This window comes from Eretmochelys imbricata, chromosome 24 (genome assembly GCF_965152235.1).
Source record: "Eretmochelys imbricata isolate rEreImb1 chromosome 24, rEreImb1.hap1, whole genome shotgun sequence".
NCBI lineage: Eukaryota > Metazoa > Chordata > Testudines > Cheloniidae > Eretmochelys > Eretmochelys imbricata.
In genome coordinates, this window is record NC_135595.1 from 5776335 (window position 1) to 5791652 (window position 15318).

Below are 15318 nucleotides of genomic sequence, written 5' to 3' on the forward strand. Positions count from 1 at the left end.
TGTGAGCTGGGGTCTTGCTGGAAAGGTGAAGTCATGAGGGCTGAATGGGGAACCTGTGATTCGGAGGCTAGCGCCCCTGCTTTCATCTCCTGTCTGAAAGGAGCTAGTTGTACTGCTGGTCAAACTCTGCCTTGGCTTGATCTCCCGCCCCTTAAACTCTGCCGGCGTCTCCCTGCGTGTTTGGGTTTGAGGGCATCTTTTGTTGCAAAGTTAAGGGGAGGAAGGAACTGGGCATTTGAAAGATTGCTTTGTTCTGCGGAGAGTGGAACTGGAGAGCGGCTGTGCTGTTGTGTTACAGGCATGTCTGGGGAAGGTGATAAGGAGCAAAATATCCTCTGGAGAGGGGGTGAAATAATCTAAATTGGGGGGGGGGGAACTTGTTATTCATTGGTGGTATTTTAGTGGCCAACTGAGACCAGAGCCCTGGTGTGCTAGGCACTGGAAGCATGCACCTTATTACTGACCCAAAACATTTCAAGCCCCCCAAAGTTGTGAGACTTCATTTAAAAATCATAAGGTTCTCTCTCTCTTTTAAAGGAGGGGTGTCTTTTTTTTTGATTGGACTTCAGGTTTGAGGGATTATGTTTTCAAGTTTTCTTTGCAGTCTAGAAACTTTTCCCTTTTTTAAACAAATGCTGAGATTCTTGCATCATCACTTGACTCCAGGAGCTGGGGCTTTAAGAAAAAAAAAAGTCCTGTCAATTGCAAGACTCTCAATAAGTCTTGGGAGTCAGCAGCACTGCCTCTGTTTAATCAGCTTCAGCTGTAACTTACAAATTGCAGTTTGGTCCCATCACTAGAAATAGGATCTTAAAAACCCACCTGCCTGCAGGAATCACTGGGGTGGGTTCTCTGGCTTGTGCTATACACTGGTCAGGCTAGACGCTGTCACGTGATTTTTAGGGGGGCTTTATCTCGGAGCCACTTGTTTGAGACACCCAAAATTTGGCCCACTAACCCTCCACCGGATCCCCATGAGGCACAGTAATTTGCAAGACAATCTGAGGTGGTGTGTGGATTTTAGGGCAGTAAGCAACTCTCAATCTTCCCAGCAGAGCTGCTGCTCCACTATACTGGTCCCACCGGTTAAAATCCATGAATAAACAACCCTGAAATGGCGAGGAATATTGAGATCTGTCAGCAGCGTCTCGCATCCCGGCTGTTCTCATTATGCTCCGGTTGGCTTACCGGCCAGTCAAGTTGTGCAGAGAGACCACCTGTCCCTACCTCTGGAACAATGGCCCCCTTTGAAATGGCTGTGGCCCGTTCTTGATGCACGGATAAAGGCTGAAGGTTCTGACACCTCTTTGGGGGAAGATGGGCTCTCTCGAGCAGCAGACGCCTCCTCCTTTGGGATTTGCTAAAGTAGGGAGCCAGCCATGGAGGTTCATTTGTTTCTAGCTTTTTCTGACCCTCTTTGTCTCTTCCTGTTAACTCCTTAGAAGCTGGAGGTTAACGTTTTGTGGCGGTGGATTTCCCCCTGCTCCATGCTGGGTTGCTATTGGAGGGCGTTGCCTGTAGCGGCATGGGGGCGGGGAGAGGGGAGCTTGGCTGTGACAACTGATGGGTTAAAAAGTGAAACGTGGCTAAGATTTTTCCAAAGGGGACTAGTGACTTTTGGGGTGGGGGGACTAGCTTGAGACACCTCAGTCCTGGTCTATACACAGGCTGTACTGCTTAACGTGTGCTGATTTACATCAGCACGAGGGCTTGTACCAGGATACCTGTGTTCATTTAAAAAAAAAACAATCCCACCCCTAACCACTATAGCTAGGAGTGCAACTTTCATTGGCAGATCAGGCCTGATTTCAGAAGGTGTTTGACAGGCGCCCTTCCGAAAATCAGGACTAGAGGGGGGTCAAAGTTTCCATCCAACTTTTTTTCAACAGACTTTTTTTTTTTTTTTTTTAGAAAATTTTTATTTGTCAAAACCGAAAGGTTACCTGGGGGCCTCCACCCCACCCTGTGAAAACCTGAAGCTATTGAAAGGACAATCAGATCTGTGGCCCTGATGAACTGTTTGAGCATTGGCCTGCTAAACCCAGAGTTGTGAGTTCAGTCCTTGAGGGGGCCATTTAGGGATCTGGGGTAAACATTGGGGACTGGTCCTGCTTTGAGCAGGGGGTTGGACTACATGACCTCCTGAGGTCCCTTCCAACCCTGATATTCTATGATTCAACTGGAGGCTCCTCTTGTGCCCCTGACTCCCTGCATGATATTGGATGAGCCTCAGTCTTGACCGTGAGGGCTGCTTACTCTGGGGACAACCAGCTGAATAATTTGCTGCTCTTTATGGCTTATATTACAGCAGCCCCAAGAGGGCCCCAGCTGAGATCTGGGCCCATTGCGTTAGGTGCTGTACGTGCACCTGGTGAGAGACCGCCCCTGCCCCAAAGCACAATCTACAAGACTACAGGTGGGAGGAGAACCAGGGGCTCAATGACTTGCCCAGAGTTACCCAGTGGCAGAGCTGGGAGTAGAACCCAGTCCAGAGCTCTAGACCACGCGGTCTCCCCTAGCTGGGCTGAATAGGTAGGGCCTCATTCAGCCCACAGCTGGATGCAGGAAGGAGGCAAGACACGCGTGCCCCTTGTGTGCACGAGCTGTGCTTTGTTCGGATGACTGCGCCCCGGAACGGCTTCCCAGGGGCAGGATGACACAAGCGAGAGCTGTGGAAATGTACCAGCACGTTCGGAGTCGCCCGCATCCTGACACCTAATGGGCAAGAGGAAACCCGCCCGGTCCCCCGCCAGGGTGTTGCGAGACTGAGGAGGTGAAGTGGGTTGAATGTCTTGCCGCCTCCTACCTGTCTCACACCTCCCCCTGCGCTTTGCTGAACAGGATTAGTCCGGTAGCTCTATTCAAGGTAACAGCAGCCTGTTGGTGTCTGAGATCAGCCCTTGGAGATGGGAACCTAGCAACTAGGTTGACTCCTAGTCACCTGATCTTGCCACTGTACCGCACTTCCTCAAGAGTGGGAACCAGAACCAGGTGTCCAGGCTCCCAGTCTCCTAGCCACTCCACGGGCGCTGCTCACCCCTTGCATTTGCCTCTCTGCCTCCCCAGTATGCGTCTCCTCTGCTCCAGCCGCCTCTGGCTATTGTATTATACACTGAATCAGATCAGTTGGAACCTGTGGAATTTGTTTCTCCAAGTTGGGCTCTGGGCACTATAATAATCCAGGGATGCTGATCTGTCCAGTTGGGCTTGTCTGCCAGCCAAATCTGCAACTGCTCACCTGCTGCCCCCGAGCGATGATCCTGCCCACGCTCCACTGCACTTCACCAAGCCAAGTTCAGCACTCGCAACTCTGCTTTCAGCTTGAGGAGAGGGAAACTGAGGCACCACGGGCTGGATTTTTTTCAGACGTGGCTGCTAACGTGGGGTTGGCTGGGTTGCCGGGCACTCACAGCAGCTGGCTTCCAGAGGGGCTGAACACCCATAGCGCCCATCGAGGTCAGAGCTAGGGATAGAAAAGAGGCAGCGAGTGACTTCTGTTCTCAGCGTGGTGGCTCTGTCCTGCCGAGGTGGCTGCTTCTCACTCGAAACGTCTGCCCAGTCCCATGTGTGCCTGGAACGGCCAAGAGGTCACAGCACGGCCTGAGCTATTGTTCAGAGAGACAAATGGCTGCAGAGACTGTCAGTCCTTGTCCTCCCTCTCCACCTCCCTTAGTGTTTGTTCCAGTCCGGAGTTCTTGCCCCTCACCGTTCGGTCTCTGATCTGTACCCGACCCCTGTGCCCACAGCTTTCAGACCCTCAGTGATCTCTGCTCCCTTTGCCTCTTTCATCCAAGGCACTGAGACAGATGAATTAACCATCACAATGCTGGGGTGTGTGTGTGATTTCCCCCATTGTACAAATGGGTAAACTGAGGCACGGAGGTGAAAGCTTGCACTGGAGGTTTGTGTGGAGTCTTGATCTCTGCTCCCCCCACACCCATTACAAAATCATACTCTCCTCTCAGAACTGGGGATAGATCCCAGTAGTCCAACTTCCCACAACCCTGTTGTTTTTAAGGTTCGGGGTGAGGGGCAAGCTTTCTGTGCATTTTAGTTAGTGGTAGAGTTGTCAGGCAGTGTTGTCTAGTAGTTGAAGGGGAGCGAGGTGTAGTGGCTAGAGCAGGAGCCAGGGAGTCAATATCCCTGGGCCATATTCCAAGCTCTCCTGACCTTGTAGACACTTACGCTTGTGAGTCTTGCTACCATGAACAACCCTGTAAAACAGAACCCTGCTTTAACCACCTGACCTCAAACCCGCCAAAGAGCCCCGCTTACAAGTTTCATTACAAACCCAAATGCTCAGGCCGCATGGGCTGAATCATTTCCCTCTTCTGAGGGAACTGGGTATAAACTTCACGGTGTTAACCCCAAACCAGAGCCAAAAAACCCCCTCTGATTGGGTGAGTGTTTCTTTATTTAGCTGAGTTACGAAGGCTGCGATCAGCTCGGCGCCGGAATTTGGGAGCAGTGAGGAAGTGAGTGGAAAATCTCTGATCACCAGTGCACCGAAGTCTCCAGCCTCGCCTGGCTGGCTCCTTTCCCAGTAGCACGGGCGGAACCCAGAAGCGTGAAATAGCTACAAAGTTCTGCTAGTCGCGGGGAAGAGAGCTGACAGAGAGGGCCCGGCAGCCAGCTGCCTGTGGATTGTATGTGGCAGAGAAGGATCTATCCATCCCAGGGCTGGAGGCTGGCTGCTGGCTTTGATTCCATAGTTGTCTGTCGGTAGCGGTTTAACCGTGCATGCGGGGCCTGGAGGAGAGCACATGGCATGAGGAAGAAGAGGGTTTCGGAGGGTGCGGGGTGGACTAGGTCCTGTTGCTTTCTCCCCCAGCCCTCTCCAGAGCAGCAGGGGTGAGGGAAGGATCGCTGAGGAGGGGGATTCGAATGAGCAGCTTTGGGGCATGGAGCCAGGTGTCCAGCCTCCCTCGGTGTCCAGCCTCTCCTGGCAAACCTGGCCAGGGGTTTGGCTTTGCACCCATTTGGCTCTGCATAACCTGATCTTCTCCCCGCTCGGAGGAAGAAGTGTCTAGCTGAAGCCTGGGAGTCAGGACGCCTGCGGTGCTCCAGATGTAAGCAAGGGGCCTCCCCCGCCTCTGACTCTGCTTTCCTGTCTGTAAAACAGAGATGCCGCTGGACTCGCGGGGGGAGTTGGTCTCACAGGGTGAGCTGTTTGGAGCAAGGACTATCCTCTTGATATGTCATGCTGAGACTCCCAACCTGGCGGTTCCTACTGTAATATAAATGTTTAAAATCCCTCGAGAGGAGTAAAATCTTTATTATTTGCCTTTTAGGGATTTCACCCACTCCTGGTGCTTATTCCTCCTTTCATGTTATAGCCACCCCCACTTTGCCATGCTGATGTTGCAGCCAGCCTGTGCCATCACGAGGTGGGAATAAGCAGCCTTCTGGACTGATAGACGAACTGTCTCCATTGCTGCAGTGCAGCTGCTTCTGGGGAAGAGCAGAGCGGCGATTAAAATCCATATAACAATGCTCTACAGGGAGTGCTCTACCTGCTGCTGAAATACAATCCCTTCTGGGGTGGAACGGGGCAGCTGCTTAACCCCTGCACAGCAACCTAAGCAGAAGCGAAGAATTGCCCACATAACCCTGTTCTGGGGGGACCCTGAATGACTGCTTACGGTCAGACCCTTGAAGTTTGTGTCTCAAGTAAGTCTTGAGGAGGCAATGTGGCCTAGTGGATGGAACACAGGACAGGGACTCGGAAGATCGGGGTTCTGTTTTCTGCCCTGCCACTAACCTGCTGGGTGAACTTGGGCAAGTCACTTTCCCGCTCTGTGCCTCAGTTTCCCCCTCTGTAAAATGGTGATAATGACATTGACCTCCTTTGTAGATGTGCTGAGGAGACGTCTACGAGCGAGGGATTATTATTCTAGAGAACTGGGTCTCTCTCACATAAGCAAGAGGAGGATCCTGTTTTTTCTGTCTGGAACAAAAACCACTGGCTGCTGGGAAGGTGTTGCAGGCCTCTTACTCACTGCTAAGCGGTGACTGTACATTCCGGGTGACTGGAGCATGGAGAACTGATTCTGCGATCAGACTCCGTGAGGGGGCTTGGTCCGAGCTGATTGTTACTGTTGGTTCAATGATAGATGCTTCCAAAACTGGCTGAGACCTTGCAAACTCGTTCCCGCTGAGCAGCCAAAGGGGTTCTATCCCTGGCACTCGGAGGAGAGAGTGAGGATATTCCACAAAAATACTTTTTGTAGGGAAAAGATTCCCCCCTCCCCCACCATACAACTGGTTTTTTGATTTTTAAATTAAACTTTGTGTGGCGGGGGGCGGGGGGGGGAAGGACCACATTTTAATAATAAAAGGAACCTTCCCTCACCTTTTTCCAGTTTAAAAAAAAAAGCGTGTCTTAAATCTCCCCTGTCCCTCCCCTGTCCCTCCCCCCCCAAATGTCAAAGAAATTGATGTTTTTGTGGAACATTGAGATTAAATTCTTTTTCAATGAGAAAAAAGGGGAAACCCTGCTGGTTTGGACCAGCTCTAAATCCCTTTTTTTTTTTTTTTTTTTTTTGGTGAACCAAGATAACAACTTTGGTTAGGGGCCTGATTTTTGGGGTGGGGGGGTTGTTTGTTTACCATCCCCTACTGGGGATGCTGGTATAAAGGTGCCATAAACTTGTGCAGGCCAGTCCCTCATCTGGATTTGTACGGGCAACCCCATCTCTTAATCTGAAGTATTGACGGGTCCCATCACCACTGTATCGGGCACCGCACAATCTTTAATGTGTTGTATCCTCCTCACACACACCTGTAATGTAGGGAAGTGTTGTTAGCATCTGCCAGATGGGTCAATATCATCTGCCTCATCTTCCAGGTAGATGCATTGGTGTTTGTGAAGTGCTTTGAGATCCTTTGACGGAAGGGGCTAGAGAACTTCAGAACAAGATAACGTCCCCCGGCATGCCCTGTGGCTGAGGATTTCTGGGGCTACTGCAGAGATCGTTGTTTTCCAAGGATGGTGTCTTTCAGGGAAGCAGGTTTTTCATCCTTTGAAATCCTGAGAGCTCTGAAGCTGGGCAGAGATTCTGGTCTCTTGCACGCCGTGGAATTTCTCTTATCGGTAGCTTTTAATGATGGATCGAGTTCGCCGAGCAAGGCGTGCAAATCTCTGCTTTCCAGATGCGGCGTGGAAGAGTTTGTTTTATGTACGGGGCTCATACCTGGCTTCTCAATATGGATTCCCAGCCCTGTCTCTGCTCCCAAGGGTGAGGGTTGCCGTTCTAGTCCTCCTGCCCGCCTGGATTTTCCACCGGGGGAAGGGAGCTGGATTCTGATCTCTGTTACGCCACTGTGAATTTGCGGTAAATCCATTGGGCCTCATTTTCCTGCTGCCCTCTGGCAGCATGAAGGGGCCTTAAAGCTGATGGAAACAGCCCCTTGAGAATCTTTCCTGCGCAGCGTAGAGCTGGGGTAAGGACTTTGCCCCGGCAGATGATGGGGGTGTGGCCAGAGTGCGCTGTGCTGTAGGTATTCTCTGCTTCCCAGGGTCCATGAGGCACCAGAGCGTAAACTAAGGCAACCCTGGGGTTGCTGTAATTTTATGCTGGGGCAGGGTCCTGCATGACTATGGAATATGTTGTCTTCATGCCCCTGCTGCCCCAGCACAGGAACAGAGTGACCGAGGCCAGCAATCTAGGGGGGGTAACTCCAGATTAGCTGAGCCTGGCTCCGTGAGGATAAATTACCCCCAATTTGTGTCTGGGGGCAGTTTCACTTGTGGGGATGGTAATGCAAGAATTAGAAGCCCTGGCTCCCAAAGTGGGTCCCTTTCCATTTAAGCCCAGCCTGCATGTGTGCGGTGGGGGTCCCTTTAAATAAAAAAAAAAAAAAAAAAGAGAAACAACAGTGCCAGGAACAATTAAATCCCAGGACAATGGCTTGATGATATGCCCAGGGCCCCTGCCACCCACCCTGTTCCTAGCCTGGCAGCTTCTCCAGCTGGCAGGGAGCCCCTGTTGCCAGTCACCAGGAGAGGATGCTTTGTGGTTCGGGGCTCTCTGGACCAGGCCTCTGCTGTTTCTGCTCCCCTGTTTCGGGGCTCTGCTGTTTCTGCTCCCCGTTCAGTGATGGCTCCGGGGCAGAGAGGCTGCTCTGCGGAGAGTGGGTGAGTTCCTTTCTGCCTGGGCCGTGCCTCCCTAGCCTATGGGCCTCTGGTGCAAAGTAGGCTGTTGATTTACAGGCTGGGTGTGCAGCTTCTTTCTGGTGGGCGCTTGCTCCTGTCCTGTCCCCTGGGGGATCTCTCCAGCTGCACGTCCCCGGCTGCGTGAGGATGACGTGCCTGCCTGGGGGAGGCTGTGGGGTATAGCGGGCAACAGCCTGGCACCCAATCAGCTGCTGTATGGGCATGCCTGGGAGGAAGAGAAAAGGGCTCTGAATCCTATTAGAGTCAGAAGGGACCAGATCCTTTACTCTGACCTCCTGTATCTCGCAGGCCACCGCCCGCACACCAAGCCCGACCTATTGGCTTAGCTCTGCAGCGCTGATCCCTTGGCGCAGCACGGGGTGACTCGTGGTGGATGTCCGGCCCTGTGGTGCCCAGCAGCGATGCCCCACTTGGCCATTGCTGCTTTGTGCTTGGAGCCGAGGAATCGTACAAAGCAAACAGCAGGGGGGTTCACCCAGCACCCCGTTGTCCTCCCATTGCCCCCCTCAGACCAAGGCTGGGAGTGCTGCGTGAAAACAGGCAACTCTCCCCTTAAAGCGCTCTCCTGTGTAGAGCCAGCCAAGCGATCCCTGCCTGGTACCGTCCCTCACTCTAAGAACTGTCTCCACGGCCCCTTCCCCCACCTCTCGGCTAAATCCCCTGCGGTGTTCTCTCCCCCCCCCCTTCCTGATGCATCTTGGGGGAGTATGACTTTAACCAGATGTTGCATTGCTATGCAGGACCGCATGCCCTGCGTGTGGAGGGGGAGATCTTCCTCCTCCCTGCAGAGCTGTTTTAACCTTCCACCCAGCCCAGTAGCATTCCTGTCCTCTTAGCATAGCTGCCTGCCTTGGCCCCGGTGTTTGTATCCAGTGGGAATCTCTGAAGGGGGCACAGTGCGTGTTGGGGGGTGTATATGCAAGAGACAGGAGTTGAATATGGATGGTTGGTGGATGGGGAACCAAGTTGATTGAGTCAGCCCTGCTGCAGGGACAAGATCTAATCCATTTTCCCCTCTTCACCCCAGCCAAAAACTCGTGCTGGGTTACCTCCCCTTCTCTTCTCCCGGCACCCAGGTTGTCAGCTCTGTTGGACCAGAGCAAGGTCAGGTAAATAGGTGTGATTCCTCTGTGTCATCTCAGCTGCTCTTCGCACCATTGGTGAGTCTGGCAGTCAGTCAGTCGCTGTGTCTGAATGGTGGTTGGAAGGCAGGAGAAGTACAGGGTTTATGACCCCCATTCTGTCTGATAATCTAAGCTGTGCTCTTCATTTCCCATCCCCCCCGAGGGACTAACCTGGCTAGGAGAAGGAAACACCATCTGTTTATCGGAGGAGAGCTGTCAGGAAAATGCCTAATTTCCAGCAACCGTGACCCCTCCGTTGCTGGGCTTATCAAATCAGTGTCTTGGGGAACACAAAGCAGAACTGAGTCCAGCAACAGGGGAGGGGACCGAGTGGCTCTGTCTGTGGCTTGTATTACAGAAGAGCAGCTGTATACACATTTCTGTGTTTGTGTGTGTGTGCGGGAGGGGGAGGGTGTTTCTGTATACAGTGAAAACGGCGCTCGTGGGCTCCCAGGGTTGGATGCCTCTTCTTCCTCTCCACCCCCACTTCTGGCTTTATAATCTCCTTTAAATGGGGAAGACTTTTAACGATTAAACCCTGTGGGTCAGACTTCACCACTCTGCATACCCCTGCATACGCTCTTCCTTTGCTCTAGGATGTTGGGTATCCGGTGAGCCCACTGGTCTGTCTTACTCCAGTACCCGATGCCTTGGAGGAAGGCAGCACCTCCTTACCGTGATCTTAATTTTGCATGGGAGTTGGGTCAGGAATTCCTTCCTGACCCCTGCAGGAGAAGGCCCGTGCCCTGGAGGGTGAGAGCTTGATGCCCCATATTGTCAGTGGCGGAAATGAGTAGAAAATTCATCTGCTGACTCCTGTGGGGCACCTCCCCTCACGGATTCTCGGGAAGCCTGAGCAACAGAGGGGGTGAGATTTTGAATGGTTAGAGCCAAATCACCCACCAACCTTCTGTTCCTGCCTGTGGGATTGAAAGCAACAAGCTCCTGCTCTCTGATCTTGTCAATTTCCCTCCGAAATTGTCAATTTTAAGCTCTTCTCTCTGGATTGCTATCTTGCCAGATCAGAGGGTGCTAAGAGACGGTGCAGCTTGCATTAACCCGCTGGCCAAGCTGGTTGAGTTGGCTGCCTATTTGCCGAGGGGGGTGAGCCACATCCTTAGCTGGTGTAAATCAGTTTAGCTCCAGTTTACGCCAGTGGAGGATCTGGCCTGCTATTTTTAAGACTCTTGCATTTCTGCACCATGGTGGATTTGATAGAGGTTTGGAGACAGGATGTGGGGCTGCAGGGAATTATTAGGGGATGGAAACCCTTTCCAAACAATGATCCTACTGGAAGTTTAGAATTGTGGTGGGCTGGTCCCCTCTTTGAAGCTATTCTGGCTCTGTATTTGGGCTCTGCTGGGTGAGGTCTGTTTGGTGCAAAATATCCTTTGCTGAGCCCTGTTACTTTGGACAACCCCATCGCTTGGATCAGAGGTGAATGCTGATGCTTGAAGAGTTTAGGAAAAGGAGAGGTCAGTGATTGCTTGGGATTCTGTCCTCCTGCAGGTTCTGCTCAGAGTCTGATCTGTCGCCCAGCTTGCTGATAAGTGTCTCTTCCAGTGCTTTGAGATCCTTGAGTGAAAGGTGCTCTGTAAAGGCAAAATCTCGCTCCTCTTCTACAGAGAGCTGCTGGTGTGTGGGGCATGTTATGGACACACAAGAGCAGTTCCCTGCCTATTTGGGAATCTAAATTAGACCGGCATTAGTGACAAAACACCAGCATTATAGTAGGCAGCATAGTCTAGAGATTAGGGCCCTGGGTTCGGAGTTAGGAGACCAGGGTTCTATTCTCCGCTCTGCCACTGACCTGATGGGCAGCCCTGGACAAGTCACTTCCCCTTTCTGTGCCTCAGTTTCCCCTCCTGCCCTTTCTGTCTTGTCTCTTTAAACTCTCAACCCTTTGGATTGTCGCTTGCCGTGAATCTGTACAGCACCTAGCACCATGGGTCCCGGCTCTCACTGGAGGCTCTAGGTGCTTCTGTAATATAAATAATTTGCAGCTTTGGAGGTGGGGGGACGACACAGTCTGTTTTCTCTCACCAAGACACCTGATGCGAAGCTAACTCAAAGTCAGAAATAGCCAGGATTAGGATTACTCAGAACTTTGCAACAGGAAGTGACCAGCTGACTTCCTCTTTCTGAAAGGAGGGTGCCATGACAACCTGCTGCCTGTTGCCAGCCCAGCGGTGGGGGCTAGATCCTTACCCCATGGCAGCTTCTAATCTTTGTAGGGTTTGTCTTCTTCAAACCTCCAGGCCACACACGCGAAGGCCGGGGTGGGTGTTGCGGCATGGGTGGAGATGCCTGGTTCAGTTCAAATAAAATGGCACCCGGATTCGGGAAAAATCACTAAATTCATCACCTGTATCGAAACTGAACTCCGGGGAGTAGTGAAAACTTTAAGCCAGTGCTTGAATGCGCAGCAGCAGCGGACCTGGGAGTCAGGACTCCTGGGTTCTGTTCCTAGCTCTGGGGAGGGACTGTGGTCTAGTGGCTAGAGCAGGGGGCTGGGAGTCAGGACTCCTGGATTCTATGCCCAGCTTGGCCACTGGCCATCTCAGGGGCCATGAGTCGTTTTGCCTGCAGGCTGTAGCGTCCCGTGCGTGGTAGAGAAGGCCCAGGTCTCTGGTATAATTAGTACAGGCGAGTCTCCTCTTACGCTGGGGTGACGTTCCGCAGTCAGCGTGTAAAGCGAAAATCGCGTACAGTCGAAATTACATTGAGTGTCATGGCGGGCGGAATCGCCCACACTACAGGTACAGGATTTAAATTGTTGTTTTTCTCTTCTTTTTTTGTTTTTGCTGACCGCACAGAGCTGCATTCGCACATTGTTAAATGCGCATAAGATGAGACTCGCCTGTGTGAAGGAGGATTGATGATTTTTTTTTTTTTTTAGTGGGACTGGGGGACGCAGACAGACCCTCTGGCTCTCTCTGGCTCCCAATCTGTGCTGCCCATTGTTGTCACGTGCCGTCTTTGAGAGTCCTGGCCTGAACACTGCAGTAATGGAAGGCTTTGCTGACTAGCTTTGCGGCATAAGTGTCGGGTTTGAAATGCCGCCTGTCTGAATCTCTGTGGGATCAGTTCAGCCCTTGGTTGGGCAGATAAAATGTGACCCATACAACGGACTGTCTGTGGTCTCTTGGCTGAGTCTGAAAGCTCCGGATGCTTTTTCACAGCCCACACTGAGATGTCCATTTACCCCGAGTAATGATTGGCTTCTGTCTTCCACCCCAGAGGTGGCTGCATTTCAGGAGCACCCTGCCTGGGGACCCTGTGGGATATGTAAGGCACCAGATAAATCTTTAAAGCATCACTAGGAGACTCACTGCACAGTGTTTGGTTGTTTTTGTGTGTGGGGGTCCTTTCTTTGTTGAGCATCCAAATCCAATTCCTCCTGCCCCATTTTACACAGGGTAACTCGGCCCCTCCATTCTACAGGAATAACGGGTGTATATCTTCCCTTGGGCTGTTCCATCACACCCGGTTCTGTGCTGCTCTATGGCGTGAGGCATCCACGGCGGGGTGGGGGTGTATTTCTTAAGCAGACACATGGTTGTCATGGTTATCGGAAACAGGGAAGTACAGGGGATTTGAAATAACTGGGTGTCTTCTCCCATTCTACTCCATGCACTTTCTCCCTCCTAAGATCGCCGTGCCGTGGATTCACGTGGATCTGGCTGGCTTTTCTAGCCCCACCCCTCACCCCCCTTCCACCCCATCCTGGTGTGACTGTCCTGCTGGATGTGACATCAGCTGGGGTCTGGTGACCCAATAAAACCCCTTCCCCGCATCTGTTCGCAGCATCGGCCGATCTTCCTGGAGCACGGGCCGGGTTTAATACCTGGATCCCCTCGGTTGGCACCATGAGCTGGAACGCAAAGCGACTGGCTGAGGGAGGGACTGTCGGGAAGGCACACGCTGTAGGGAGGGCCTCCCGGGTGAGAGGCTTCTCGGGTGGTCGTCCCGTTCTCGGGCGGGCGGGGGTCCCCCTCTGTGGAGCTGAGGCTTTAACTCTCTCTCTCTGTCGGCCAACAGAACAAAGAGAAAGAGAAGATGAAAGAGGGCAAGGAGAAGGATGCCCGCTACACCAACGGGCACCTCTTCACCACCATCACCGTCTCGGGCATGACCATGTGCTTCGCCTGCAACAAGAGCATCACGGCCAAGGAGGCGCTCATCTGCCCCAGTGAGTAGCCGCGTTCTCCAGCCCTGACCCCCCTGCTCCCCCCTTACCCATCTGCACCTGCCACTCGTGTGCGCCTCCTCATTGACCCACCAGCTCCTCTCACCTACCCGTGTTCCCATCCACGTCTTCCAGGTGCTGCTCTGTCTCTGCCCCCTGTCACCCCGAGTCTCTGCTTCATTCATCCCCGTCTCCTCCTTCCTACCTCCAGCTCCCCAGGCCTCTCCTGCCTCCCCACATCAAGCCTCATGATCTCCTCTATCTCCGCTGTCTGCCCCCTTCCCTCCCCCCATCACCCTCCCGTCCAGCTTCTCTATCTCAGCCCCCACAACTCGATTGCAACCTCCTGCCCATCCCACTGCATCACGAGCCGCCCCGGAGCAGGGAAAACACGATCCACTCCTGAGGGAGAGTAAAACCCTCCTTCCCGCAGCAGGAGGTGGCTGGCTTGACACGCCCCTGGCTACTACCCATGAAAGGCCATAACTGGGTTGATGGAGAACAAGAGAATTGGTGTTAGAATGAGAGAGGGCATTTCTGTGTGTGCTCACCTATATCTGGATGCAGGAGTGTGTTGTCCATGGGGGGGGGCTGTAAAGTCCCACGTAGCCTGTAGACAAGTGTGCAGCTGGCACAAGAGATCAGTGGTGGTCAGTGGGATTCACGGTGCAGGACGGGAGAGAGATTTTAGGGCACCTAGGAGACAGACTGTGATGGATACTGCTCGGTTGAACTGCATTACCTTCTTATATGCACCTTAGTTGTACACATGGTCCTGATCTAGCTCTAGGAGGGTTTGGTGCATTAACTACTCCAGTTCATTGCATTGCCCCATCAATTGAGTATGTCCTGTGCTCTCTGTGTTATGGGGACCTAGCGCAGTTCTTTACGCCAGAATCGCTCCTGATACGTGAATAGCTGGGGGAAGCTCCCTGGTTCTGCTCTGTTAGTCGATTTTGATCGGCCGCGCGGGGGAGGTGCGAGATGCAGCATGTGAAAATCTTTGCTCTAGGGTGAGATTTTCTCCAGGAGAAAGCCTGGGAGACGTCAGTTACGTCTACACAACAGCTGTCGCCGGCCCAGCTGTGTCTGTCAGGGGGGTGAGGAGGTGATGCCCGATGGAGAGAGCTGTGCCGGCATAAGCACCCCATGTAGACGCAGTGATCCTGACTGTGCTTTTACCAGTGTAACTGTTCGCTCACGGGAGGTGGTTTCACTAGACCTCCTACAAAGCTAAAGGTGTCGTACGGTTGCGTCCACCCGAAGACTACGTTGCCAGTAGAGTACTCCAGGACAGCTGCACCAGTAATGAGCTGCTAGTGTAGACATGGCTTAGTGGAGTCACTGGCATGAAACTGATACGCACCCGCGGGGGGGTCTGGCCCATTGACTCCAGTGGATCTGCTTTGACAGACACCAGCTGGGGACCTGACTCTAAGTTCATTCGAAGGATCGTGCAACTGCTTGTTCTCCAAATCCTCAAGGACAGCCTAGTGTCTGCGTGTGTGGTCGGGCCAGAGGGCCGTGGATGAGCGGGGAGTCCTATGGCTGGGGGTGGGTTTTGCCTGCACTGGATTCCGGCTGGGTTTCGCTGCTTTTCAAAGGATCAGTCCCTGAGCTAAATTCGTGTATGGGATGGCTTATAAATAAAGCTTGTGGCTCTGTGCGTACAGGCCCTGCCCGGACTCCAGCCAACAGGCAAATCCCAGCTGTGGCCGGGAGTGAGAATGAAATTCTATCTCCTCGCTGTGTCTTGTTAACACGATGCCTTTCGATATCAGTGGGCGGGATGCTCGTGGCGTATGGCGAGGGGGAGCAGAGATTTCATT

At 52.8% G+C, this 15318-nt stretch overlaps 1 protein-coding gene across 2 annotated transcripts in view; it reads left to right on the top strand.

Moving 5' to 3' along the window:
• Positions 1 to 15318, top strand: part of ARHGEF2 (Rho/Rac guanine nucleotide exchange factor 2) — a 91257-nt gene that overhangs the window by 37114 nt on the left and 38825 nt on the right. For both annotated transcript variants that reach the window (XM_077841234.1, XM_077841233.1), the window contains exon 2: positions 13342 to 13492. In XM_077841234.1, the coding sequence (XP_077697360.1) occupies positions 13342 to 13492 (151 nt within the window). The remainder of the gene's footprint in view (positions 1 to 13341; positions 13493 to 15318) is intronic.